Source organism: Oreochromis niloticus, linkage group LG12, assembly GCF_001858045.2.
Source record: "Oreochromis niloticus isolate F11D_XX linkage group LG12, O_niloticus_UMD_NMBU, whole genome shotgun sequence".
Taxonomy (NCBI): domain Eukaryota; kingdom Metazoa; phylum Chordata; class Actinopteri; order Cichliformes; family Cichlidae; genus Oreochromis; species Oreochromis niloticus.
In genome coordinates, this window is record NC_031977.2 from 18,693,006 (window position 1) to 18,720,163 (window position 27,158).

The 27,158-nt window shown below is 40.6% G+C and overlaps 1 protein-coding gene across 7 annotated transcripts in view; it reads left to right on the forward strand.

The window, feature by feature from the left end:
- The first annotated feature begins 738 nt into the window (after positions 1-738).
- Positions 739-27,158, forward strand: part of ap1b1 (adaptor related protein complex 1 subunit beta 1) — a 28,399-nt gene continuing 1,979 nt past the window's right edge. Inside the window, exons 1-23 of one of the 7 annotated variants that reach the window (XM_005473361.4) lie at positions 739-896; positions 2,976-3,036; positions 5,057-5,162; positions 5,278-5,413; positions 5,715-5,960; positions 6,175-6,365; positions 6,474-6,695; positions 6,810-6,930; positions 7,033-7,128; positions 8,440-8,555; positions 9,531-9,696; positions 10,544-10,642; positions 11,321-11,580; positions 11,902-12,106; positions 12,834-12,854; positions 13,113-13,199; positions 13,820-13,849; positions 13,938-14,075; positions 14,157-14,302; positions 14,425-14,554; positions 18,718-18,802; positions 19,365-19,451; positions 20,021-20,175. In XM_005473361.4, coding sequence (XP_005473418.1) covers positions 3,000-3,036; positions 5,057-5,162; positions 5,278-5,413; positions 5,715-5,960; positions 6,175-6,365; positions 6,474-6,695; positions 6,810-6,930; positions 7,033-7,128; positions 8,440-8,555; positions 9,531-9,696; positions 10,544-10,642; positions 11,321-11,580; positions 11,902-12,106; positions 12,834-12,854; positions 13,113-13,199; positions 13,820-13,849; positions 13,938-14,075; positions 14,157-14,302; positions 14,425-14,554; positions 18,718-18,802; positions 19,365-19,451; positions 20,021-20,175 — 2,880 coding nt within the window. In that variant the 5' untranslated portion in view covers positions 739-896; positions 2,976-2,999. Of the gene's footprint in view, positions 897-932; positions 956-1,069; positions 1,198-1,764; positions 1,788-2,975; positions 3,037-5,056; positions 5,163-5,277; positions 5,414-5,714; positions 5,961-6,174; positions 6,366-6,473; positions 6,696-6,809; positions 6,931-7,032; positions 7,129-8,439; positions 8,556-9,530; positions 9,697-10,543; positions 10,643-11,320; positions 11,581-11,901; positions 12,107-12,833; positions 12,855-13,112; positions 13,200-13,819; positions 13,850-13,937; positions 14,076-14,156; positions 14,303-14,424; positions 14,555-18,717; positions 18,803-19,364; positions 19,452-20,020; positions 20,176-27,158 lie in introns of those variants that run through there. The other 6 variants (XM_005473362.3, XM_005473359.4, XM_005473363.3 and 3 more) reach the window with 6 other exon arrangements.

Sequence of the window (27,158 nt, forward strand, 5' to 3'; positions counted from 1 at the left end):
TCAAAATGGAGTTAAAATGCTGCAGTTGTTTCTCCTCACAATGTGCTTGGAAGGTTCAATTTTTATTACTATTTATTTGGATAAAATAATTCAGCTAATCCCTACATAGTCTTATATAATTATAGATTCAAAAATATTGTAAACTTGTGACGTTTTTGTATTAAACTTTTGTTATAGCAAACCTTCCAGTGTTTAGTCAGTCTGGAAATTAGAGCCCTAGGAGCTAGAGCCCATCCCAGCTGTCATAGGGCAAGAGGCACAGATAACCATTCACACCAAGAATTTAAAATCACCAGTTAACTTGACAAGTCTTTAGACTATAGTACCCAGGGAGAGAATGCAGACCATTCAGAGATGACTGGACAGCAGGACCTTTTTGCTGTCATGCAACAGTGGACCAAAGTGCTATCTTTTTGTAGAAATTAGTATTTGGTAATCCTCATTTAACGCCTCATTTATGCACATAAACACTTGCTATTTCAATACAGTATAAACGGATACACAAAACACTGGCATAATATTATCAGTTGAAGGGTTTAGGCCATAGATTTTATTTATTGTATTTAGGTAGTGTTTTATCAGCTTCCTAATAAACTCAAAACTGGGTCTCACTTTATTTACACATCCTTTGCTCTTACGATAACTGTCTGAATTATTTATTTAGTGAAAGTGAATATTTAGTTACCTACTCTGTATGTAGATTTAAGTAGCCGGATTGGAGCTGAAAAGAAAAGCGCACAGCGTTGACAGAGTTCCTGAATTTCTTTGTCTCATTATGACCAGCCCTGTATGAATGAGAGCTGACGTTGCCTGCCTGTTGTTATTTTGTTAAAAGACGGAAGTAAATCAAGTAGGAGGGGACGAAGGCCATCACAGTAACTGCTACGCTTGTCACGGTAAGATATTTGTGCTTGCTGAATTCACTGTATGGCGAGTTTAATTTTAACGCCAGAAGGTACGCTAATTCGTTGAGTAAGGTCTTAATTACACCGACAGATTAAGAGCTTAACTATCCCGGCAAAGGCTTCCTTAAGTCCCTACTTAGAAGGTCATGTCTCAGCTTTGCTAGCCAGAGAAGTGGTCAGGCGCTAGCTGACACTGACAGGCACACTGCACCAGGCTGCTATCCTTTAGCATTAGCTTCATTCATCTACTCTAACTGCTGCAAACATGCAGGAGTGGGCAAATCAGTTATGCGTGAGTAGTGGATTGAAATGCACTGTTAAATGCGCAACTATCGGCTGCAATTTAGCTCATTTTGGGTTAACTACTCAACTAAGTGTGCCTCCTTTCGTACACACTCGAGCCAGCTATGCTAATGCTGCTCTAGCCTAATGCTAGCCAGCTAGAGAACATTTTCTCAACTTTGTGTTTTAGCTAGCGGTATAAGTTAACGACAGCTTTTGTTAAATACTTATGTTGTAAGATCAGAAGCTACGTAAGAGTACACGAGAGTTTCGGTGTGAATTTAGCTCGGTAGCAGTGTGCTTTATCGTACAAACGGATCGTAATCGGCTAACGTATTGCTAACTACGTCGACAGTTGGGTTCGGTTTTGGTTAACTTGTGGCTAGTTAGCGACTTGTCGGATGTCGACTGGTACCTGAAACCCGGTGCTCTAGTTAATGTGTATTTCAGTACCATTAATAACAAGTTAGCATGTCAGTCTAACAGAATTCATTCATAAATGTAGACGTATTTTAAAGAGACTAAAGGGTTATTTTGCGGAATATTGTGAAGGAAATTTCTCTCTGTCTTTCTGTGTTCTACCATTTGACTGAACTGAATGTAAGTTCGATTAATGAAATCTTTATGGGTTTGTTTATTCACTGCAGAAGTATTTTTACATATTTGTAACACAGTAATAATAGATATTCAGTGCATAGTCAAGGAAATACTAACTTTTTTCTATATCAGAAAGACTTTAAAGAGACAAATTCCACATAATGTTGGTATGAACAAGCCATATATATGTTAAACATATACACTGCTGTCCAGTGAAGCTACTAGGTGTAGGTGGTTGAGTTTAAATACCTGACGCCAACCTAAACATTGGCCAGTGCTTAAGAAAGGTGAAGAGGATGGTGCAGGCAGGGTGGAATGGGTGTAGTTGAGATGTCAGGGCTGATTAGTGACAGAAGTACTACAGGAAGAGTGTATGGTGGGACTGACAAACAGGCAGGAGGCCAAGCTAAAGGTGGCAGAATTAAACGTGGCTTTTCATTTAGATTGACCAGGATGGATAAGATTAGTAAAGAGTACATCAGAGGGACAGCTCAGGTCGAGCAGCTTGGAGTCAAAAGTTAGAAGGCTGAGGTGATGTGGATGCATTGGGAAAAGGATGTTGAATATGAAGCTTCCAGGCAGGATGAACAGACGGAGACTATAGACAAGGTTTATGGATGGAGTGTGTGACAGGAGGATACTAGGGATTGGGTGAGATGGAGGCAGATGATCTGTTGTGGAGACCTCCTAAAAACGACCAGCTGTCCATGAGCCAAAAATGTCAAAATTTCATGTAAAAACACAGGTTTTATTTTTCCAATAGTATTTTAATATTTTACAGTTTTCTCTGAAATCTGTCAAGCAGGCATCTTTGTACCTTAAACTTAAAAAAAATAAAAATAAAATGAAATGGTGCCTTGAGGGCAACGGGATGAGGAAGTATAGCTAATGATACCCAAAAGAAAACATTGAATGTTGGCTGACAAGAGTTATTGTTGGCCCCATACGTGCTGACCAAGATTATTATTATAATTTTTTTTTAAAGAGGAGATATTAGTGTCTGATTTCTTAACAGAATCCATTGTTTTGATTTCCGATAGATCCCTACCATTTGTTCAGGAGAAGACAGGAATTCCTTTTATTTCCCTGTGCTTGCATTTCTAGTATTTCCTGTTGTTCTCGTGATGCTCCAAGTTTCCAGTCAGGAAAAGATTTCGCTATCATCTTTCTCATCCTGTCATTCGTTTGCAGGAGAATCGACAATTTGGATCCAAGATGACGGACTCCAAGTACTTCACCACTACTAAGAAAGGTTTGAAACTTTGTTCTTTAGAAGATTTAACATGGTAAACTCCTTAGTGTGAGATTATAATTATTGTTGTTGGTACCTACACATTATATTTATGCGAGTGCTTTGGGATTTATTGTCATTGTGAGCTGGGCTGTGCCAAATTATTATTTTTACCAAAGGGGACCTAACCTTTTCCCAGGTTGTTAAAGTAATTAATAGATGTTTTTTTTTTTCTCTCTGATAAAACTAAAGTTTTGTAGATTCCCAGTAAAATGATTTGGCATGTATTTACTAACTTCAACTCTATGAAGCCAAGCACATTTACTTGTTTCAAGAGCATGCATATTCTGGTAGAACTAGCAATGTTACCGAACTATAAGTTAGATGTAAGTAAGGAAAAAACAAACAAAACAAAAAAAATGTACCTAAAGATGTCATCTGACAGCTTTGTATCAAAGTTGTTCCCAAGAACAAGAGCTTTGGCTTTTGTATATCAGATAAGACGTAGTGAGAATTAGCTCTCAGTGAGATAACTGCTAGGCCTCCTTGTATTTCAGCAGCTCCCCTCACACAATGTTGCCCTGGGAAAGCCTAGAAGCCCTCTTTGTTCTCACACACAGGGCTTAAGAAATATAAACAGATGCTTGTAAATGATAGTGTACCAGACTCCTTGGTTTTTAAGGATTACCTGAGACATAAGAACAAGTTTCCTTCAAAATGTTCCCCCCTGTGGATCTGCCTAATGCTGTGTTGTGCAGTGTGGAGCTCACATGCAAAAGAGACTTTGAGTATTAATTTGCCTGGGAAATACTTAAGTCTGCAGATTCAAATTTAAGCTTATAATTTGCAGTTTGCTTGCAGTGTGTAGTTTGTACCCTAATTAGGCAGCTGAGTTAGACTGCAATAAAAACTAAATTAAACGTGATTCTCAAAGATTCTCAAATTAAAAAAATAAAAATATTCTGTGTACAATTCAACACAAATGGGCAAACACACTCCTTTTGTGGTTATATTTGACACACACTGTATACACTCTGCTTTAATAACACTGTGTTCTTTACTGGCTTTGTGTTTACACAAAGTCCTGCGTTTCCTCATCTCTGCACATGTCTGAAATAAGCTCAATGCAGCACAGATGTGCAGGATGAAAAAGACATGTTTGATATCTTTGTGCACCCATTGTACAGATAGTGCAGATAATGACATTATTGTAACTGCAATGTGGCTGTTGAGTTTAATATAGTAATGTTATTACAGTGCAATGCTAATTGTAGGGCAACTGTATGAATTTGTTTCACTAAACTGCTGAAAGGTTTACAGCAGCAACATAAGTGCTTCTGTAAACATTTGCTGATTACATTTTAGACTAATTATAGTTTTAGATAATTCAAGGAAATGATTGTTAAGGAAATAGCAACCTCCCAGAAGTATTTAGATGAAAACTACAGGTCTAGGTGTTTATTCTATTACCCACTCCATTGTACTGTTGTGGGAGAAAAAGCTCTTGCACCGCGTTCATTATGCTTACAGCTGACAGCCAGTCCCACTTCCCCACTCATTCTATATTTTATGAAGCTTTCTGACAGAGAATTGTAAAATGTCAGCCAGTGTGTCCACTGTCTAGTTTGCACATTTTAATGTTGGCAGAGCACTTTCATCCTATTTGTATACCAGTTGGATTACACAATAAGATGTTTCTAATTAAGATGTTTCTAAAAGATGCCCCTCCCCCCACTGGGCTCCCAGGCCTATCAATCGCACTTTAACTGGTTCACAAAAAGAACAATTTAATTATTGCTAAATACTGCAGTTCATTTAATAATAGTTTATATTTTCTATTATACATCTACACATGTCAGTAGATATGTAAAATAAATGTAGTGGAATAAAATGGAAGTGCTTTTCAGCCATTTTGCTTCACAGGTCACTGACCTAAACAGTACTGGTGTTGACCAATCAACTCGGCCAGCATTTTTTTTTCTAGCCATGGACATTTATACCTTTTCATGTTTTTAATCCTATCTCTGTTTCTTGTGTATAGGGGAGATCTTTGAGCTCAAAGCAGAGCTCAATAGTGATAAGAAAGAGAAGAAGAAGGAGGCTGTAAAGAAGGTCATTGCATCCATGACAGTGGGCAAGGATGTCAGGTAAGTTAGAGGGGAAAATATCAGTGAAAATCATGTCTACAAATGTAGAGTAGAACTGCATACATGAGCTCTCACTGTGAGTCATTAGTCGTATAACAGCTCGTCTCTCCTTCAGTGCTCTGTTCCCAGATGTTGTGAACTGCATGCAGACAGATAACCTGGAACTGAAGAAGCTGGTCTACCTCTACTTGATGAACTACGCAAAAAGCCAGCCAGACATGGCGATCATGGCTGTTAACACCTTTGTGAAGGTAAAGCTCAGTTTGTCATAAATATATAGAAGCTGTAAGAAATGATCAGATGTTTAGGTGATCTTTGACTCCTTCCACGTTTTTTTTTTTTTTATTATTATTATTTTTTAATTTTTTTATTTGTTTATTTATTATTTTTTTTTCTGTGCCAGAAATATCCTTGACCATTTTACATGGTCAAGGATTTTGATACAAACAAGAGTTAAATAAAAATTAAAAATTGCTTGTAAAATGCAGGGTTCTGTAGAAATTACTAAAAATTTGCAACAAAACTTCTGACCTCATTAAATCACCCACCTAGGACTGTGAAGACCCCAACCCTCTGATCCGGGCTCTTGCTGTTCGTACCATGGGCTGCATCCGTGTGGACAAGATCACAGAGTACCTCTGCGAGCCTTTGAGAAAATGTCTGAAGGATGAAGACCCATACGTGAGGAAGACGGCTGCTGTTTGTGTAGCAAAGCTTCATGATATCAATGCCCAGTTGGTGGAGGATCAAGGCTTCCTGGACACCCTTAAAGATCTCATCTCTGACTCCAACCCTATGGTACGACTTTTTAACAAAGCCTTTTTAGCTGGCTGTTGAGCCAGCCCTGTTTCTTACATGTGACAGAGCTGCCTACAAGCCATAGCTCTAGCGTTCACTGATAAGTCCATTGTTGGCGTGCAGATGTTGAACCTGATGTCAGTGATCTCTTTTGTAAGTGGGCATGGTTTTCTTGCTGTTAGCATTTATCTGTGGCTGTCGTCTTCATTTGTAGGTTGTAGCAAATGCAGTAGCAGCGCTGTCTGAGATTGCTGAGTCTCATCCCAATAGTAATCTAATGGACCTGAACCCTCAGACCATAAACAAGTTGCTGACAGCTCTTAATGAGTGCACAGAGTGGGGACAGATATTCATCCTTGACTGTCTGGCCAATTACACACCTCGTGATGACCGGGAGTCCCAAAGGTAAGGAGACGGCTTAGTCCTTGTGCTTGTCATTAAGCCTGTTCTATTCACTCTGGACTAGTTTTAATTTTCTGCTCTTCCTTTTCCAACATTAATAACACCTGCTAGCATCTGTGAGCGTGTGACCCCACGGCTCTCGCATGCCAACTCTGCAGTGGTGTTGTCAGCGGTTAAAGTTTTAATGAAGTTCATGGAGATGCTGCCCAAAGACTTGGACTATTATGGCACTTTACTGAAGAAGCTCGCCCCTCCACTGGTTACTCTCCTCTCTGCTGAGCCTGAGTTGCAGTATGTGGCGCTGAGAAATATCAATCTCATTGTCCAGAGACGGTAAGCCTGAGGAGAGGGTCTCTTTGCCACGTCTTTAATAAACTGTCATATTTCAGTTAGACTCCTTTTTTTTTTTTACTTTGTAAACAAGCAATATTTAATGTGTCATTTCAGCCCGGAGATCCTGAAGCACGAAATGAAGGTTTTCTTTGTCAAGTACAATGACCCCATCTATGTCAAACTGGAGAAGCTGGACATTATGATTCGCCTAGCATCTCAAGCCAATATTGCTCAGGTAAGAAACCCACATCTATAATGCAACATTATCTTAGGATGCTCCCAAGAATAAATCTATTTAACAGAATCCAGTGAGTGACACACATCTGTCCTGCTGTAGGTGCTGGCAGAGTTGAAGGAGTATGCCACTGAGGTGGATGTGGACTTTGTGCGTAAAGCGGTCAGAGCCATTGGCCGCTGTGCCATCAAAGTTGAGGTAAGCGAAGGTGATGTCATCAGACGCTTCATTGGTTAAATATTTGTGTTAGCTACATAGTGAATGCCTAGGTTTGTGTGTTCACTTCGCTGGTAGTTGAAGATCACAGTGCTGTAAATAGTTAAACTACTTGCCACCAACCAGTAAGACGGAGTTTCAAACACAAGGTGGTGCTGTCATCATGGCATTGTTATGTGTTAGTTCCTCAGACAAATTGAACTACAGCTTATTAATATTTCCATTTTGGGGAAGTGTGAGTATCCAGCACAGGATTTAATAGAACTTGTTGCTGTTGACATTTAAAATCTGGTTTCATTGTGAAGTGAAATTAATCTTCAGTAAAACCAATGAAATCATTTTCTGCATACTACACAGATGTTATCTACCACTGTGCATCAGGAAATATTCATGACTGTTTAAAAAAAGAAACCCAAAACAAATGAAAAATACCCCTGAATGTTGATGAACCGCTCTGCTGCTCCATGCTGTGCTAGTATGGCTCTGTGGAAGTCCTGCTTTAACCACCTGCAGGTTGCAATTTCTCCATAGACCCCACACTCTGTAGTCTCCTGCTCTCCTCTTCCCTCTATTCTAACCCTTTCTACTCCACTGCTGATTCCACGGCTGTCAACTTGGTTCTGTTAGCACCTCGCACAGAGAGCAAACATCAAATCCTGTGTCAAACTGACTCAACCTTCATGTCAAGGATCATCACTGGTGATGAGAGCTGGGAAGCTGGCTGTGACCCAGAGACCAAAGAGCAGTTTTCAGTAGAAGAGCCCCACACTGTCACAGCCTGAAGGCAGCGCATCAAGTCCAGAGTAGCATGCCAGCATATTAACATTCACAGGGTTGTACACCATGAATTGGTCTCCTGGGATCCAACTGTCAATGCAAAGTTCTGCTAAAATGACCTGAGGTGTCTGAGGGACAACTTTCAGCAGACACGAGCTGAGCTGTGGTACATAGCATTGCTCATGCTATTGTGCACCCACCAACACAGTGACCACCCACTAACCCAAACCCCAAATAAAAACTTCTTTTAAAAAATGTACTGTTTAGACACAGTGGATGAGATCCAGCATGCTAAATGATTAGAATGGGACTTTCGGGGAGTAATACAAAAGTAGCAGGACTGTAGAAAGTGATGTGTCAAGGCTCAAGGAGATGTCCCTCAAGAGAATCTTATCCACATTTAAATCAAGTACAATTTTTTTTTTTTTTTTTTTTTTTTTTTTTTTACAAGAACACTTACTGAACTACTTAATCTCCATGGCAGTCATCTTTTCTTTCTCTCTCTCTGTTTGTTAGCAATCAGCCGAGCGCTGTGTCAGCACACTGCTAGACCTCATCCAGACTAAGGTCAACTATGTGGTGCAAGAGGCCATTGTGGTCATCAAGGACATCTTCCGCAAGTACCCTAACAAGTAGGTTTCTTCTTGGACATGTTTGTTTTCACATTTTGCTAACTCTTTAATTAGTTAGATTCAGTTTAAAGAGTGCAGAGCGCTTGAGTATGTGGTTTACTTAAAACTCTTTGTGTTTGTATGAATAATCATCACATTTATCAAATGTATGACAAAGACTTATAACCCTTATTTACATATGCTGTTATCCACATGTAGACACCTCATCATTCATTTCCTCTTCATCTTTAAATAAGCAGTGAAAACCTTTTACTCATAAAGACAAAGTGTTTCCCCCTAAAAAAAAAAACTGCTTGTAGTCGACAGTACTTGATCGTACCTGGCTCAAAGGGTAGGTTGGTTTGTCTGGAGTGTGACTTTAGCTGTGGATCCAGGGGAGTGCCTACACAGCTGCAAAGCTGTGAGCCTCTAAGGGAGCAGTTTTGCATTGTTTCCAGATCAGCATGCCTTGTGCGTTGAGCGACACGAGTCACTGCCCAGTCAAACCTTTGGATTTTCTGTTAATTAGGCATTTCTGCTGTAGCATTATTATTATTTTTTTTTTTTTTAATGAAAGCAATATGTAAATGGACTGAATTATTACCAAGCATTTTATGCGGATCAGAAATTCACCAACCACTGCAGAAAACATCATAGTTTGGCATGTTGCCTGCGAAAGATCCGAAAACCAAACCAGGGCTAAAAGGAGAGTGAATAATAAATTTACATTTGTCAGGGTGCCAGAAAACACGACTCCAAAGCAGTGTTAATGTTGTTCGATGTCTGTTGGATATGAAAGTAGGCAGTTATTTGCTACCACGTATTACAAGCCAGACGTGGTTGTTTGATCAGATTTTATTATAGTTATTTCGGTCCATCTCGGCGACAAACGGATGAATGCTGTTTTAAGAAAATAACTGCAATTTGCATTATGTCAGTCTTGTGTTTAAGTGTCTCTGCATCTGATGCACTGATGCTTTGTGTCACTGTTTGCAGGTACGAGAGTGTGATTGCCACTCTGTGTGAAAATCTGGACTCTCTGGATGAGCCGGAGGCGCGTGCCGCCATGATCTGGATTGTAGGAGAGTACGCCGAGCGCATCGACAATGCTGATGAGCTGCTGGAGAGCTTTTTGGAGGGTTTCCATGATGAAAGCACTCAGGTGTATTTAGGAGGGTGTGGGGAGGTTGTTATTTGAAAAAGTCAATATTTAATGGAAGCTGCAGTAATAATTTGCCATCAGTGCTGGGAGTAACAAATACGCCCTTTCAAGCAGGAAATCATTAAAACCACTGGTTAGCTGTAGCAAAGGAGTGAAAGGATGAGATAGCATTCACCAATTCGAAAGTATCAGAGACCTTTTTTTTTCTTTTTCTTTTAGTGAGCTTGAACAATGATTAAAATAAGAAAAAGAAACGGTGGAATAAAATTTCTTGTGACTAACCGTGACTAATGAGAAAGCTTTACAATATTTCAGTGTGTCACTTCTTATATGTGGCTCAGGGGCGTATTTGTTGAAAAGCCAGCCTTTACTCTGCAGATCTTTCTGCCACGGCTCGCTGTCGGATTACACAGCTTTGCTTGGTTAGACTCTCCCTAAGTAATTGATTGATTCCCATATTATTGCCTTGGAAATATATTCAGTTTTTATTATTGACTGATGAAGGAAGAAGGACATGTTAAGCGCACTTAGTCATTGTGTATTCTCTGAACACTACGCAGACCTAACACAAGGGACTGTATTGTCTGAGCTAACCAATCAGATGTTAAACAATTTTTTTGTGCTGTGGCAGAAATTTTGGGGCTGCAGTGCATGTGTAAAATTGTCTTAAACTATTTACTGCTAGAAAGGGGTGTCATTTATCTAAAACCTATTAAAACCTCACTTACTGTGCTGTATGTCTTAAACTGTCACACAGTGTTAAGGTACATCTGATCATTTATTCACTGGCTTTTAAAAGCAGTGCATGAGCGTTTGTAACACATTTGGTGTTCTCACTGGCCTCTAGGTGCAGTTGCAGCTCCTGACTGCAATCGTCAAATTGTTCCTGAAAAAGCCAACGGAGACCCAAGAGCTGGTGCAGCAGGTGCTAAGCCTAGCCACACAGGTGAGAGGGGGGGCAAATAAGCTGTCTACCTCATACATGCTATTTTTCCTTCTGATAATCTGTCAGCGCATATTTGACAGTGCATCCTTTATTGTCTGCTTTTCGAACCTTGTTCCTTATTTCTTTATTCTTTTAATTGTGTCATTTAAAAGTTATTAAAAGGGGCTTCCTATTTCTGTTCCAAAATCCAGACCTTTATAATCCTCCTACAGATTTACATTTATTCTTTTTTTTGTTTTGTTTTTTTTTTTTGTTTCCCAGTACTTGTGTATACTATAGGCAAACATGCAAAAAAGAAAATGGTAATTTTACCCCTAAGCCCAATTTTTATGCACACAAACATTTTTTTTTTTTTCTTGTAAAAGGTTGGCAGAAAGCAGCAATGTAGAGACAATGTGCCTCACAACTTCAAAGAATGAATATATCGGCTATTCACTGAAGTAACTTTTAAGCTTACTTGATTTTGTTGAAACCCTGGGAACTTTGTGCTTTTCTTTGCCGAGAAAAAAGTACAGTGTCAGATTGCCTCATACATTATCCAAATCTTACCACTACCCTAAGGCGAACTCAGTTTTTGATATCTTTGTATCACTTCTGGGCCAAGACAGAGTCGAACATTAAGTATTTATTAAACATACAACATAAAGAGATTCCTTATGACTCATCCCTTTTTCACAGGACTCTGATAACCCAGACCTAAGAGACCGAGGCTACATCTACTGGCGTCTGCTCTCGACAGACCCTGTGGCTGCCAAAGAGGTGGTTCTGGCTGAGAAGCCGCTGATCTCTGAGGAGACAGATCTGATTGAGCCTACACTGCTGGAGGAACTTATCTGCCACATTGGTACTCTGGCCTCTGTCTACCACAAGCCACCCAGTGCCTTTGTTGAGGGCAGCCGCGGAGTTCAGCACAAGAGACTCCCTGGCAGTACTGAATCGTGAGTCATACACTTTAATTATTTTGACACTGCAGGCAGAGGGGTTAGTTTACTTGAGTGGAACTGCCCTCTTAACTATGGTGTTTTGTTTTCAAGCAAATCTGCTGAGTACAACTTGCAAATAGTGCCAAGCTGTGGAGCTGTTCTTTGTTCCTTCGTTTGGATGCTGTTTCATTACATCCATTTACCATTATTCATATGAACGCAATTGAGTTTTGTCAGCAGTTTAATGACAAATTAGGAGCTTCATAATAACCAAAGTTGTCATAATGCATATGGCTTAAAGATCATTTTGCCCCATTTTGTTTTTGTTTTTACCAGTGGGGAGAGTGAGAGCCCTGACACAGCTTCTGCTGCTGCAGTTTCTGATGCCCCTCCGGCTGTCATCCCATCCCAGGGAGACCTGCTGGGAGATCTTCTCAATCTCGACCTGACACCTCCCACCACCACTGGACCACCACCACCAGCCTCTAGTGGCATGCAAATGGGTGCTATGGACCTTCTTGGAGGAGGACTTGACAGCCTGGTATGTCTTCTAAACATGATTATTTAAGTGAAATTGAAAGACTGTTTATTTCACCCAGAGGTTTAACATTAAAGACGCCCAGTAACGATAACAGGGGGCCAAGCAGCCATGCAACATACATCCAAGCCGCTTCTGGCAACCACTAGCACAGTATGGTAAACAACTGAAGAGAATTTTGGTGCACCAAATGGAGAAGTGTTGACTGATTCTTTCCACAAAGTTTTATGGCTGTGCCTCAACTATAACCAGTGGGTTGCAGCTGAAGATCCATTTATGTGAAAAACAGTGGATCACTTTGATAAAGCCAAGTTTATCGATGCTCATGGCTACTTTTGACATACTGGATTTTAAGAAGTTTCAAAACATTTTTACAGGCCAATTTTTTTTTTTCCAATTGGCACAGATTCAGGCACATTCTGACTTTTCAAACTTTGCTGGAACCAGTTAAAATCTCAGTGTTTGATATATTGCCACCAGACTTGATGTATGGACTCTCCATGTCATCTGAAAGTTGTCTGACCACTGATAGAACAACACATTAATAACAGGGGGAAAAAATTGACATGATGAGCTCAAGTTGCCATGGCGACTGCTTGGCCTCCCCCTCATCACTGCTTGCAGCTATTGTATCCTTGTATTGTGTCCTTTTTCTACCTTTTGGTGCCTTTTTCTTTTTTCTTTTGACCCTTGTATTTATTCCTTTCTTTGTTCAATGCTGCACCTGCAGATGGGGGATGAGTCTGAGCCGGTAACTACATGGAAGGGGAGGGCTTAACATTTATAAACCATATCAGGCCATTATAGAATATAAAAACTGTTTTATTATGTTGTTTTTTTGTTTGTTTTTTGTTGTATTTTTTTTTGTTTGTTTGTTTTGAGAATGTACCTAAGTCTCTTCATTCATCATTATCATCTTTATTGTCCTGATATATGTCGTAAACATGATGTCAAATCCTTAAGTCCATCTCTTATCTCTGGGCTCTGTGGTGTCTCATCTTTCAATCAGCCACCCATTCCCCTGCGGATGGACACTCCTCAGTCACCTCAGCTCCCACATCAATCCCCATCGCCCCCAGATTACAGCCCCACTGAGGTTGGTCCAGGGGACCGTGCTGGACCACTAAAGGCCAGCACCAGTCTTGAACCCTTCTCTTGTCCCCTGTTGTACCACTGTATCCCCTCTGAATAGTCATCCCACAGTGATATTAGTCTGTTTGCACTTTTTATTACACTGTCAGTTTTTTTTTTTTTTTTTTTTTTTTTTCCCCCCCACTCCCTGTAGGTGAGATTTTAATGACTCACACCTGTGTTTCTGGTCAAAAAATTTCTTTCAGTGCACAGTAGTTTAGCTTTGTCACAGTGTGAAGTCGCAATGACAGTTTTGTTCACTGTGTCCTCAACCTTTTCACTACCAAAGTAGACATATTTATTGAGCAGCAGTTTAACAAAAAGCTCTTGGATTTCAACAGCCAGTAGGCAGAACTTGTGGATGGTAAAAAGTGAAGTACATAAAAGAAGTCTTACTATTCTTCTATCTCCTTTTTGCTGTTACTTGATATAATGATATAAACCCCATAGCTGTCATCATTCACCAAAAGACATTTTAGACTTCCACCCCCCACCCCTCAATCCACCTCCTTAAACTTGTCAGAAAATAATTTAATACTGCACTAAATAACTTCAATTACTTGTGTGCTTTTTCATTCTGCTCAGCTTGGAGGAGACCTTGGTGGAAGTCCTGCTGTAAGTCATTTTTCTGAATTTTTGTTGGCCTTTGATTGCTCAGTACAAAATGACATTGAATGTGAACATGTTGCTTTGTGACCCACAGATTGGGGCTGGTTTTGGTGCTCCCCCAGCTGCAATGCCAGCCTCTTTCAGTGCCCCTGTCAGCGGCGGTCTGGATGACCTGTTTGATCTCGGAGGTGGAGTTGGTATGCCTATGGGAGCCTACAGCGCCCCCAAAACTGTAAGTTTATATAAGCTGGGGAAATATAAAAAAACCCCAGAAGAGATCCTTCAGAAAATGAATGATCTTGTCTCTGTTAAGGTTTGGCTTCCAGCTATGAAGGCCAAGGGCTTGGAGATATCAGGCACTTTCGCCCGCCGATCTGGGGTCATCCAAATGGAGATGACCCTCACCAATAAAGCTATGAGTGTCATGACTGATTTTGCTATACAGTTTAACAGAAACAGGTAAGACCAGCTAATAATCCGTAAAGGATTTCCACAAGATTGAAGCTTGATACTACAGACCTTGAGCAAACCCTGCAATGGATGCTCATGTTTGCCTTTTTCTCTTCTTTGTCTCGCTTAAGCTTTGGTCTCGCTCCAGCTGGTCCACTGCAGGTTCTGACTCCTCTAAACCCAAACCAGAGTATTGAAGTGACTCTTCCCCTCAATACTGTGGGACCTGTCATGAAGATGGAGCCTCTTAACAACTTGCAGGTATAACCTTCACTTGTGTTCATTTCCCCTGAATTATTTATGACATTGCTACTTCTTGTTTTGCTTGAAATGACAGTGTTATTCTGTCCTTGCTTCTGTATTCATTTTCCATGAATCCAAACTTGGCTCAACTTTTCAGCGTCACAGTGTGGCAGTAACATAAGCTATCAAACAGACTGGTGTCGAGAACAAATCGGAATAAGTGGTTACATATTTCCACTGTTTTTGAATTTTCAACACTTTATCGTCCTGAAATTTGGCTTTATATTATGACACCCATTGCATAGATTCAGTAAGTTTAAATGGATTTGGCATGGTTATTTAAGGTTTTTCATAATTAAACAGAAACATTACTCGGCTTAATCTGTCAAATTCTAAATTAAAGTTCACAAAATTTTAACTTATGAATCATTTAACCTGATATATCCAGTGGACTTCACTTTGTCTTTTGAGGCTCTGACCTGAAGATATGACCATATGTTGTAACTGATTAGTCAAACTATACTGCTGAATTCCCACACTGTAAACTGTAATGTGATTAATGCGTAAAACAGACTTCAGAGCCATAATGATTTGTTGAAAATGTTAAAAAAAAAATTAAAAAAAAGAGCGACAGAGGCTGTCTGCTTCTTGATTAGGGCGGCTCTTTTAACTGGCCAGGATGGTGGATGGGTGCTGTGTGCAGCTGGAGAGGGAAGATAAGAGCGCCTTAGGGGGCGATGGAGGTGGGATTGGTCATTAGCGGTCTCACAGCACATGGCTCTTTTGTTTCTCCTGGCCTCAGTAGCCTCGCTAACCTTTCTGCGGTGCTGCCTCACGGCCCCGCTTTGATGGTTACTGTTGTGGGTTTGACATCTCCCGAGATCTTTTAGTTTGAAATGATATGTTGTATTTTGTTGTGATGAAGGTGTCACATAATATTCTGAGTGCCCTTTTAACTATTAATGTGTCGGAGCAGTTTGTTTCTTACACTCGTATGCCGGCAACATCTGGACACAGCAGTTAACTGAGTCTCATCCAAAGAAAACAACATACTGATATGGCTGAGGCGATAGGTTTGGTGTATCAGTAAATGTGCGTGAGGCATTTGCTGTTTAGCAGCAACATCTGTGGTGTGATGAGGTAGATCTAACTGAAGTGTTGAGTTTGTTTTCCTCATAAATTTGTGATTAAATGTAAAACTTATGTCTGAAAAGCTATTCAGTTTGAGACTAATAATGCTGCAGTGCAGACTTTACCTGAAAAATGGCAAGCTGCTCCTGCATCTTTTTGGCCATAAAAGGGGACTTTACAGAGCTGGAAACTAGGGCTGCACAATTAATCGTTAGAAAATCGCGATCTCAATTCATACTTATGTGCGATCTCATTTCCAAATGACAACGATTTAAAAAAAAGAAAGAAAAGATGACGATTGTACCACATTTTGATCCGGGACATAATCTGCATGAAAACAAGCGCTCACTCTTCCTGCTCAACAAATGACAAGGGCGGAGCCTTATACCACGTAATACCGAAGCCAGCTGGCAGGGAAAAAACAACGGAGAGCACGTGAGCGATGACGAAGCTGTAAAGGCCAAGAAAGTGACAGGAGAAAATCCATCCCGGTCAACCACCCAAACATCAATAACGGGAACCTTATACAGCGCTTCCCCATACCCGTCGAACTCCCGCAGGCACAAAGAAATTACGGAGGCTATCACTTATCACCTGGCTAAAGATATGGTTCCCATCAACACTGTGCAAAACGAGGGATTTAGGAAAATGATCAACACCCTCGACAAACGCTTCACAGTGCCGTCCCGCAACTATTTTTCAAATGTTGCACTACCTGCTCTATACACGCAGTGTCGAGCAACGGTGGAGACGGAATTACAAGCAGTACAACATTTTGCGGCAACGACAAAATGTGAGACATTTATTGTTTTTTTATGTTCATTTATTGTTTTTATGTTCAGTCTCAACTGTTACAAAGTTGATGTGCAGTTAATAAGTGCAATAAATATTTATACTGGAAAAGAAAATCGTGAGAGAATCGTGATCTCAATTCTAAGCAAAAAAATCGTGATTCTCATTTTATGCAAAATCGTGCAGCCCTACTGGAAACTATTGTGCTGCCGGTAGATTAACTTGAAGGTCGTGTAATGTAATAGTGTGTCAAATACTATTAGACTGGAGGTTTGTTTTTTCTTTATTTCCTTTCTCTACAGTAGATGTCAGACCCCCTCATCTTGGGCATCTAACCCTTTTTAATAGACCGCTAGATCACAAATGTTGAGCTTTGTGGGGTTTTTTTTTTTTTTTTGTGCTGTCCTGTGTTGCACTCAGGAATAAGATGCCCTGTAATGAATAATTCATGAGCCATTCTTCTGCCATGCTCTGTTTGAACTCGCTGTCCTTCTTTCAGCACCTCTTTGTTCAACAGCCCGATCAGTATCACTGGCTGCCGCTTGTTACTTCGTGTGCTCACTTTCTACCACAGTCGCTAGAGTGTTTCTGTATCTTGTAGTTTTGCCTGGCATAGACTATGAATTGTCTGTTTAAAGCCTGTGGCCAACACATTCTTTTCTATTTTTATATGTGGTTGTTGTTTTGGACAGTTTTCAGATTTTATTTTTAACACAGTCTTCTGTTCTTTCTCATTTTCATGTTTATTTATATCTTGCTGTAAATCATATTTCAAGGCTGTTTGTAGACGGTTAATTTGATTATATTTAGATCTTTGGTGATAAGGTGAGGGGCCAGTTATGAACACGACATTTAGTAATGATGTTATAAAGTGGAGTCCAAAAGTTTTTTTTCCTGTATTTTTATGTCCACCTGCCAGTAGTGAGAGTTTGGTGCTTTGGGAAATGTTCAGGTGGATGTGATGTGCTCATTAAAAGTTGAATCAAGTACATAAACTTGCAAATATTCCTTGGTTGCTATAAAAATAGCTCCTCTTCAAGTTTCCAGGCAGAACATTGGTTACTTGTAGCATTGTGATAGTGAGAAATGTGCCTTCAGAACTAAGTGAAAGTGTCAGAAGTCAATTTGTTATTCTGAGAGATGAGAGGATTTCTCTGTGTCAAGTCATGTCTGAAAGTTTCTGAGGGGGTCGTGCATTACACTACTCTAAAACGGTGTGCGGAAACTGGATCAGTTTCATCCAAAGCATGGTGAGACGCAGCGTAAGTGAGCACACCATCACAAGATCAACACATCAAGTTTTTCCATTGAGAGGTAGAAAAGCAACTTCAGCACTGATGCAGAATTTCCTGAATAAAGAATAAAAGGCTTGAAAACTTGTGTCAAAACAAGGCTGTCTAGTAGTCGACTCAAAGATGTTTTGCAGCTTTAAAACATTTCTCAGGAAGAAAAACAAAATCAAAACACTTGGTTAGCTTAGAAATACCAGTGGAAGGAAAATATAATACTATTTGCTATTTACTATTTCCACATTTGTGGCTGTGACAGAGAAGTGTATGTAAAGAGAGAAAACACCGTAGTGTGTCAAACCCACAGTGAAACTAAGTGGGTTGCATCTGTGTAGTTAAAGATTCGTACTGCTGCAGCCATAACCCACCTTAGATGTTTTCCACAGTGATCTGAAGACCAAGCAACGCTCCCCATCCTGGACCTCCCTCCTTTGTCATGTTATGTAAACTCCTGAACATTTGCGGGGACTTGAACACCGAGGAAGCGAAGCCTGCGTGCTGTCAAAAACGACTCTTTGTATCATTGTCAGATCACGCTGGGATAAAATGGTTTATCCGCTTTGAGCAAATGTGTCCATTTCCAAGCGGCTCCACGGCTGCTGTCATTAAAGTAAAAGGAGGCAAACCGATACGTGGTTATTCTAAAAATTGGAGATGGAGCTTTTCAGTAAAATTGTTAAGCTGGTATTAACATTTTGTAATGAAACATTAAGGATTAAATTTGAATCAAATGCTTAATAGGAGCAGTGGCCTCAGACTGTTGGGCTCCACCATGTTAATACCTCCGTATTTGTGTTTTTGAGTGCACAAGTTATCGTAACAACTTTAGCTGGTTATTTAGTAAACTGTGCACATAAGCAGTAATGCCCATCCTTGGAGGGCACTTGAAATGTAATTACTCATGTAATTCTTCATGTTTGTCCTCCTCTCGTCCTCCCTTCCCCCCTTTCGATGTAATCACTCTTGCAGGTGGCTGTTAAGAACAACATTGACGTATTCTACTTCAGCTGCCAGTACCCCATCAGCATGCTGTTTGTAGAGGACGGGAAGATGGGTGAGTGTTCCTTGGCAAAATCTCTTCACTTAAAAAGGCCCGAAGCCCATCTGACGTCAGCGATAGACACGTACGTCAGTGTTTGAGTGAAGGTGACTGTTCGGCGCATGTGAAGCAGTCAGTGACGTAGATGTATGCAAGTGTCCAGCTGCTTGAACTCACTCACATCTCGGGGCTGCACAGCTACTACTCCTCGATTGCACACCAGTGATATTTTCTGCCTTTTTTTTTTTTTTTTTTTTTCCCACGTTTTGTTTCTTGATGTCATTTGATTTATTCTGTGAAAACGTGTTGGCATTTCTCCCTGTGGAGCTTTCTGATGGGGCTAGCAGCAGGACTGCAGCCAGAGGCTGAGATTTAATGCTCCAGAGACTGAACAACAACAGGAAGTCTTGTGCTAAGCTGCTCACTCATTACTTGGACTTCTTTTTTTTGTTTTTTTCCCTCTTTAATTCAGTATGTACATTTTCCTTTACGAAAAAATCGACTATGCTTTCAGATGTGCATTTGATTGTGTGCTCTGACAATGCACTCATCACTAATTATATGTCTTCCTCCACAGAGCGGCAAGTTTTTCTTGCTACATGGAAAGACATTCCTAATGACAATGAGGCCCAGTTTCAGATCAAAGACTGTCATCTCAGCTCAGGTAAGAAGGATGGTTGGAGAATGGAGAGTGCACTTGCTTAAAAAAAAAAAAAAAAAAATCCTATCCAGACATATTCAGTAGCTTCTGTAGCCAGCACAGTCCACAGCTCAGAATCAGATCCTCGGTAATGAAGCAAATTGTATTTGATGGGAACTCATCAGCTGCAGTCCCTATTTACGTGTGATAATTTAGTTTTACACAAGTGTGAGAGCAGCTGAACTGGAGAAGAATTCCTAATGATGGCCTAATGGAGATTTTCCCCCCAAAGATTAAATTTCATCTTGATGAACATAGAGAGAGCATTTCATGTCCTGCTTGGGCACAAGAGTGAGACGATGGCTGAGGGGGGAATTTTAAATTAGTGGCTGCGTCTCTGTTGCACTGACAGCCTGGAGTGAAATTTTAAGGAATGGAAATAAAAGAAATCCGTAATGATTTGGTGCGTTTTAATAATGGTTTTAGCTGCTGATCGTGGCAGAAGTCAATGAGTAACTCCATATTAAATAATCGCTAAGCTAAACTAGATTAAACCTGCATTTTGACAGTGTTTCGTTATGCTTCCTCTACAGATGCAGCATCCAACAAACTGCAGGGTAGCAACATCTTCACCATAGCCAAGCGCACAGTGGACGGTCAGGACATGCTGTATCAGTCCATGAAGCTCACCAATGGCATCTGGGTGCTGGCTGAGATGAGGGTGCAGGCAGGAAACCCAGTCTACACAGTGAGTACTGCTGCCTGTGCTTACTCATGACCAGAAATATGGCTCCTTTCAGTACTTTGATGTTGACAGTAAATTATCACAACTGCAGCATAATCATGGGCAAATTTTCTTTTCTGCTCAAGATGGCTTTTATAACCTGTTGTGGGATAGCATGCACCAATTAACAGGCACTTTTTTACTGATGTAGATTTTTTAAAAAAATGTAAATTGTATGCTAAATGACCCATTTTACCAATTTTGGTTTTTTATTCATAATTGTTCTCATTTAATGTTTTTCAGATTTACTTTGGTTCATTTAAAAGAAGCATTTACAGATTTTAAAGAACTGCTTGTTTCATACACAGCAAGGCAGTATTATAAAAGCTAATTTGACTAAACAATAGTCCTATTCCCCAGATATTCTAAGCTTTGTTGGAAATTTAATGGTGCTGTAAATGTCCCATCTTCTAAACAAGCTCTAATATTACATTTATTCATATTAACGTTATGGGGCAGCTGTAATTGATGCCCTCCATAATAACTGAAAATTCCCATTTTGTTATGTTTCGAAATATTCATAACTGATGAATCAGACAGACTTGTATATCAGCCACATCCTGAATTCTCACGGTCCTAAATAACGCCATAAAGAGTGAAACCTCCGATTTGCACTTTTAGCAAAAATTAAAGCCCAGTTGGAAAATTAAATCAGTAAGATGGAGTTAAATAATACAGTCGGCACTGCACATCACAGATGGAGACAAATGACATTAATATCAGATCTGAACAAGCAGAGATGTGACGAGGATTAATGTGAAGTACTGAGCAGTCGATGTGCACTAGGGACAGGGATTGGATGGCGATGTGTGGTTGTGGGAGAAGTTTGCCTTCGGGGCTTCCTGTCAGACAGCTTTTTTACTTTTGTTTTTTTTGCTTGCAATTTGATTAAGGTTAGGCAACAAAACTGCTCGGCCGGGTTCAGGAAAAGATTGGTTTGGGGCAAAATACACCGTTTAAAACTACGTCTGACCGACACGAGCCGGTCTAAGTGAAGGAAAACTTCTCTGATGTGTGTGGAGAGCTGTGGAAAAACACTGGCTATGACTTACCTGTGGTGACTCATCTGTGTGCGCATACATGTGTTGTTGCGCAGATGTAGGGCTAATTGTTTATGTGTGCTGTGTTGTTGCATATGTCTTGCTTTGTCAGCACACTGCAGTCGCCACTCTCGATGGATTGTTTTTGGCTTAGAAATTCTGTATAACTCGCCTAGAACGATGACCTTGGTGTGACTCTCCTCCCTGCTCATCACTCAGTCTGCTTTCAGGTCATGTTTTATTTATAAGGTGGCATTAACTGTCTTTTTGTTTTCTTCTGTCTAGACTAGGCAATTTGTTAGTCGCGTTAAAGTCTCAGAATTTTGAGGTGGTTTTACACCTACCACGGTTAAGCCTCTTTGGTCAGATCACATCCTGATGTGATACAGGACAAAATGTGACTGAAACGGGGAAAGCAGAGTGGGTTTGTTTTCCACCTTGTACCCTCTGAACTCCACATGGTTTCTCTGTGTGACTGTAAGTGCTTTTAACAAACGTATATTCAGCAACGATAGGACCTGACTTTAAAGTAAACCACACGCACAGTATGTATCCTGACGCTCGTCCCTCGGAGCTACTGCCTGCTGCATGGTCCCCGCGCTCTCTTGGCACAGAACATTAAAGCCAAGCTGCCAAAGCCTTTTGTCGGCAGCTATTTTTAGACACGAAGAAGCAAAGCCGTAACACTGTTTTCTGGGTTCTATTGCACGTCTGAAGACGAGACATGAAACGGTTCTAATTCACTGACATTAGTAGACCCGTATGGTGACATGCTTGAGTTTTGCTGCTGCTTACATGTGCAGTTTTTAAGGCTTGAACATAGCTGCCCTATTTTCCTCCTATCTTAAAAGTTGATTAGCTTCAGCTCTTCTATGATGCTGTGTCCCAATTCCACATCCCATACTGCTTCCTGCTGGGTTTGATTCTACGCTTCACTAACAATGGAAAAGTGAGTAAATACTGGAAGGCGTGTGTGTGGAACAGTATTTCTTGCATTTGCATTCTTGCATTTTTGTTTTTTCCCCACTAGAGTGAGGGTGGAACGAAAAAGTAAGGTTGCAGACCAGTAATTTGAAAATCAGCTCAAACCTCCTGTAAAGCTTCCTATGCTGTGTGCTAGCAAAGAGCAAGGAAGCAACCAGCTGCAAGTCATTTGGGACGCTCATCAGCAATTTGGAGCTACACACCAGTAGCTGACACTACATGACAGGCTTGATGCTTAACAAATTGGAGCTGAGATGATCCCATCTTTAGTTTTTTTTTAGCGGTGTGGTGATGTAGTGAAGCCTACACAAGCCTAGGAATGATTATGAGATTATTATGAGCGCTAAAGCAAATCTACCTGCAAATTGGTGGCATTGTAAATGTAGCATTTGAGCCGAGGGTAGCACATTAAGGTGTTAATTCTTTATATGAGCAACATCACAGTCTATTGTGTGTTGTCAAATTGTTTTCAGAATGTATTTTGCGATCTTGCCATTATGGCAGCTGTGGATTTAGGAAATTGTCTGTCTCTCCCAGATTTCATTAGCCTGGGATTCAGACGAATCTGAGAGCTCATGCTTCATTTTCTCTGGCACAGCGTGTCTCGCCCCCTCACCCGTTCACTCAGATTTCCACTCACTGTTACCAGTAATGGTGGCCTAATTATAGCCATTTTTGATAATGCGAGGTGGCTGTTATTTGATGACCAGCATCTTTGCATGCTGCATCTTGTTTCTGTTTTTCCATCGCTCAGTGCCGTCTCATACGTTTGGCTGCTCTCATTGTTGTAGATTGGTACACTTCCTGGATTTAGGTCCGTGTTTGTTGGCAGTGCAAGTTCAAAACTGAACTGAGATCCCAAACAGGTTTGTACCTGCGTGTTTCTCCTCCGACACCAAGCTGATGTTCTCATTTGACTCTCTCAGTTAGGCTCGTGTACACTTTACAGTATTTACAGTGGCGAATGGGGATGCTGCTCATCTTTTTGACATCACGCATGGTCTTCTCATCTGCCATGTCCTGTCCCCATGGCAACAATGTGACCAGTGTTGTGGGCTGACTTATTTATTTATTTATTTCTTCTACCCACCACTTTAGCTGGTAAATCTGAGGGTTTTTGGTAAATAGAGAAGTCTGCTGAAAAAACCCCACGTGAGCAGTTTCTCAACATAAACGTGGATGAATTGTTTTCTTAAAAATCTTTAATCAGAATTGCAAAATCTCTAATGGAAGGTTTTGTGTATGTCACTTTGATATCTTTGTGGGTAGCATTATAAATCAATGCAAAAGACTGCTGTATTATTTTGGAGATTTTACATGAATACTGCATGTAAAATCAAATGATTTGTTTTTATTGACCCAGAGCAAACACATCATGATATTTTTTTATGTAATTCCAAGAGGTTTTTATATATCCAACTATATCTAAGAATGAGTTGCAGCTTTTGTTATAGTTAGAAGCACGAGCACACTTATCAAACATAGTATTCACAAAAGGAAATGTGTTGGTTTTTAACTGAAAAATAACAAAAGTAGATGTACATTTCAAAGATGAGCTACAGTTTCATTGTTTTATTTTTCCAATGTAAAGAACTGCTGGGCACATCTGCACATGCGTTCAGTTCATCTACATCAGAGCGTCAATGGGGCACGGGCTGCTGGCCTGCTTTGCTTTGGCTTTGAATGTTTTTGTTTTACTTGTTTCAGACTGTGAATTTGTCAATAAATACTCAGCTCACCGACTCCACTGTTAGAAAAACGGCCTCAGACGTTCCCATCTCCATGCCTCACTGAACCCTCAGTGCAGTCTGGTTTGGGTTTTTATTTTTCATCTCCGGCCTTTTCCCCACACAAACCTGCTACCAGCACACTGATGTAAATTAAATGGGTACATCTCGGAAAACAAAAATCCTCAGACAGCGTTTGTTTTTCTGTGCATTCTTTTTTCCTAATTTATTTTACTTGAGCTCATGAATGGCTTCCACCATGCTGTAACCTTACCTGCTGATTCTGGCCTGTGTGCTGTGTTGTATCTGATCATTGTTGTTGATATCTAAAGAGAACCCGGCTGCTGTTTTCTCGCCTTTTTTCCTCCGTTTTATTCACACTTATGCAAATATCCAATCTGCTGCTGTTCTGTCTGGGTCTGCCTTCTGGTCTCACTCACAGTCCTCCTCTTACAGCTTTTTGATAAAAATCCATCTATGGAGGATGGATGACATTTGCAGACGTAAGAATTTCCACACCTCAATTTGAAATCGGTTAATCTTCTGCTGAGCTTTTTGAACCTTTGACCAAAACCCCTGCGTAACAATCTAGAGTTTAAAGTCCAGTTGTTTTGCTTTTCAGCTCTTTCGGATCTAAATATTTAGACATGAACGTTTCATAAGAATTTCAAACTTAATTGCAACACAACAACAGGTTTTCTTTAATGTCGTTGCCTTTGATTGAAGCGGATATAGCACAGTTTGATTAGTGTTCCATGTAAAAATCGTATTCTTACACTCGCTGGCCATTTCATTAGGTACATCGGTTCAGTTAATGTGAATATCAATTAGCCAATCACATGACAGCAACTTGATGCATTTAGAGTTATAGATGTGGTGAAGACGACCTTCTGAAGTTCAAACTGAGCATCAGAATGGAGAAGAAAGATGATCTGAATGTGGTATGGTTGTTGATGCCAGACAGGCTGGTTTGCATATTTCAGAAACTGCTGATCTGCTGGGATTTTCCCACAGAAGCATCTCTGAGACTTGGCTGAAAAATACTCAGTTAGCAACAGTTCTCTGGGCAGAAATACCTTGTTGATGTCGGAGGAGAATTGCCAGACTGTTCGGAGCTGATGAATGGGCAACAGTAACTCAGATATCCCTCGCTACAAACAAGGTATGCAGAAGAGCATCTCTGAGCATCTCCTACAATGGATTATAGCAGCAGAAGAGCGCAGCAGGTGCCACTCCTGTTCGCTAAAAACCGGAAACTGAGTGGGCTTGCCCAGGCTCCGGAAAAATTCCACAATAACTGATTGGGGGAAAATGTTGCCTAGTTTGAGTCTCAATTTCTGCTGCAACATTCAGATGGAAGGAGTCAGAATTTGGTAGAAGCAACATGAAAGTGTGGATCCACAGTTCAGGCTGCTGCTGGTGCATTGATGTGGAGGATAGTTTCCTGGCACACATCAGGTACCAACTGAGTGTTATTTTCAAACGGCCTCCAGAGTCATCAGATCTCAGTGCAGTAGAGCAGCTTTGGGATGTTGTGGGATCGGAGATTTGTGTCACAGATTTGCAGCAACTGTGTGATGCTGCCATGTAAATATGGATCAGAAACTCTGATGAATGTTTCCAGCCTTTTGTTGAATGTTGTTGTTCTTTTAACAACTGTTGCTAACAATGTATCTAACATTTAAAGTGTCTCGGTTCTTTTAAATAGTTCAACAGTCCACGTGCTTTATGAAGGTTTTTATCATAGTGTATCAGTCCGTCTTTGCTTTGCCTTATTGCAGTGCTGCTGTGCTTCGTCATGGTGTAGTGGGTCCAAGTCTCCTTTATGCAGGTTTTATAGCAGACCTGCATCATTTTCAGACTCGTTAAAAAAAAGCACATCCTACTGGTATTTATGCACAGCGTTATGTAAAGCCCATGTTGTCTTGAAGAACGACCTGCCTCACTCACTCAGTCCATCAATAATAGACACAAAGATGTGTTTTTCTCCCATTTCCTCGTCCGATAAAACAAACATTTTAGCAGCAGGCTCTTGGCTGCAGAGTCGAACGCTGCAGTTTCTCGCCGTCGCTCTCTAACCAGCGGCTTGTTCACAGTGGCTGGAGCTTCTGCGTTTCTTCACATCTTCCTGATAGGAGCGTCTAAATGTTGCCAGCAGCAGCATGCATTAATAAAGAGCCTTGAGTGTACCAGTGCAGCACTGAAGGAGCTGTGCACTGTTACTGCTTCAGCTGACTGCAGCAAGCATGCCACACTCCATCACCTGCCTTTGATATTAATATTCAGAGTCATAGAAGGGGCCTGGTGTGAAATTCCCATCAGTCACTCATCAAATTCATTACTGATCGTTTTAATTATAATAATGGCGCCAAGTGTCAAAGTGTTTGCTGTGTAGTGTTGGTGATATTGAGTCAAGCACCAAAGAAAAAACTAAACGGTGAAATGATAAAATGTTAGAGAAGCTCGAGTCATCCTGTCCTTTTAGAATAAAGCACACAGATCCATTACTCCTATTCAGATACAGATTTAAAAACAAAATTTTAAAATGCAGGACTAATCTGGACATGACACTCCGGGATTTAATTACTTATCTTCGAGTGCCGTTTTGTATTTGTCGCTGGAAACCAGAGTCACCTGGGGTCGGCGCTTATCGTAGGCGTGCTCGCCGTGTGACCTTCAAACTATTCCAGCTCCACTCTAGCGGAACAAATGTGATTCTAAGAAATGACAGTGATTAAAGCCAAAAGGCTCGCACTCTGATGATTTGTGAGCGCCGTCAGGGCAAGAAGAATGCAGGTTGTTCTCTTCACTATGCCTCTTCGCAGAGACGTGGGGGTTATTAAGGGTTCCACTCGTCTTAGCGCAGCTGGTTTTCACTGTGCAGCAATTAATTAGCAAAACACTTTAAAATATTCAGAATCACTGTCTTTCGCAATTATTGCACTTTTTTTCTTTGTGTGTGTGTGTGTCCGTCCTGCAGCTGCCTTATGCTGCCTGTAAATAGTGTATTTCTGGATCTGAGGAAGTGACATCTGCAGAGTGATTGCAGTAAGATGGGGTAGAGGGTGGGGGGGGGGCGCACTTTGTGAAGCTCCATCTAATCCTAAACCGACTCCCAGCTGAGACTGACATCAAAGAGAGAAGAAGCCTTCTCTGTTTTCTCCTGAGTGTATATGTATCTATATTTCTGTGTGTA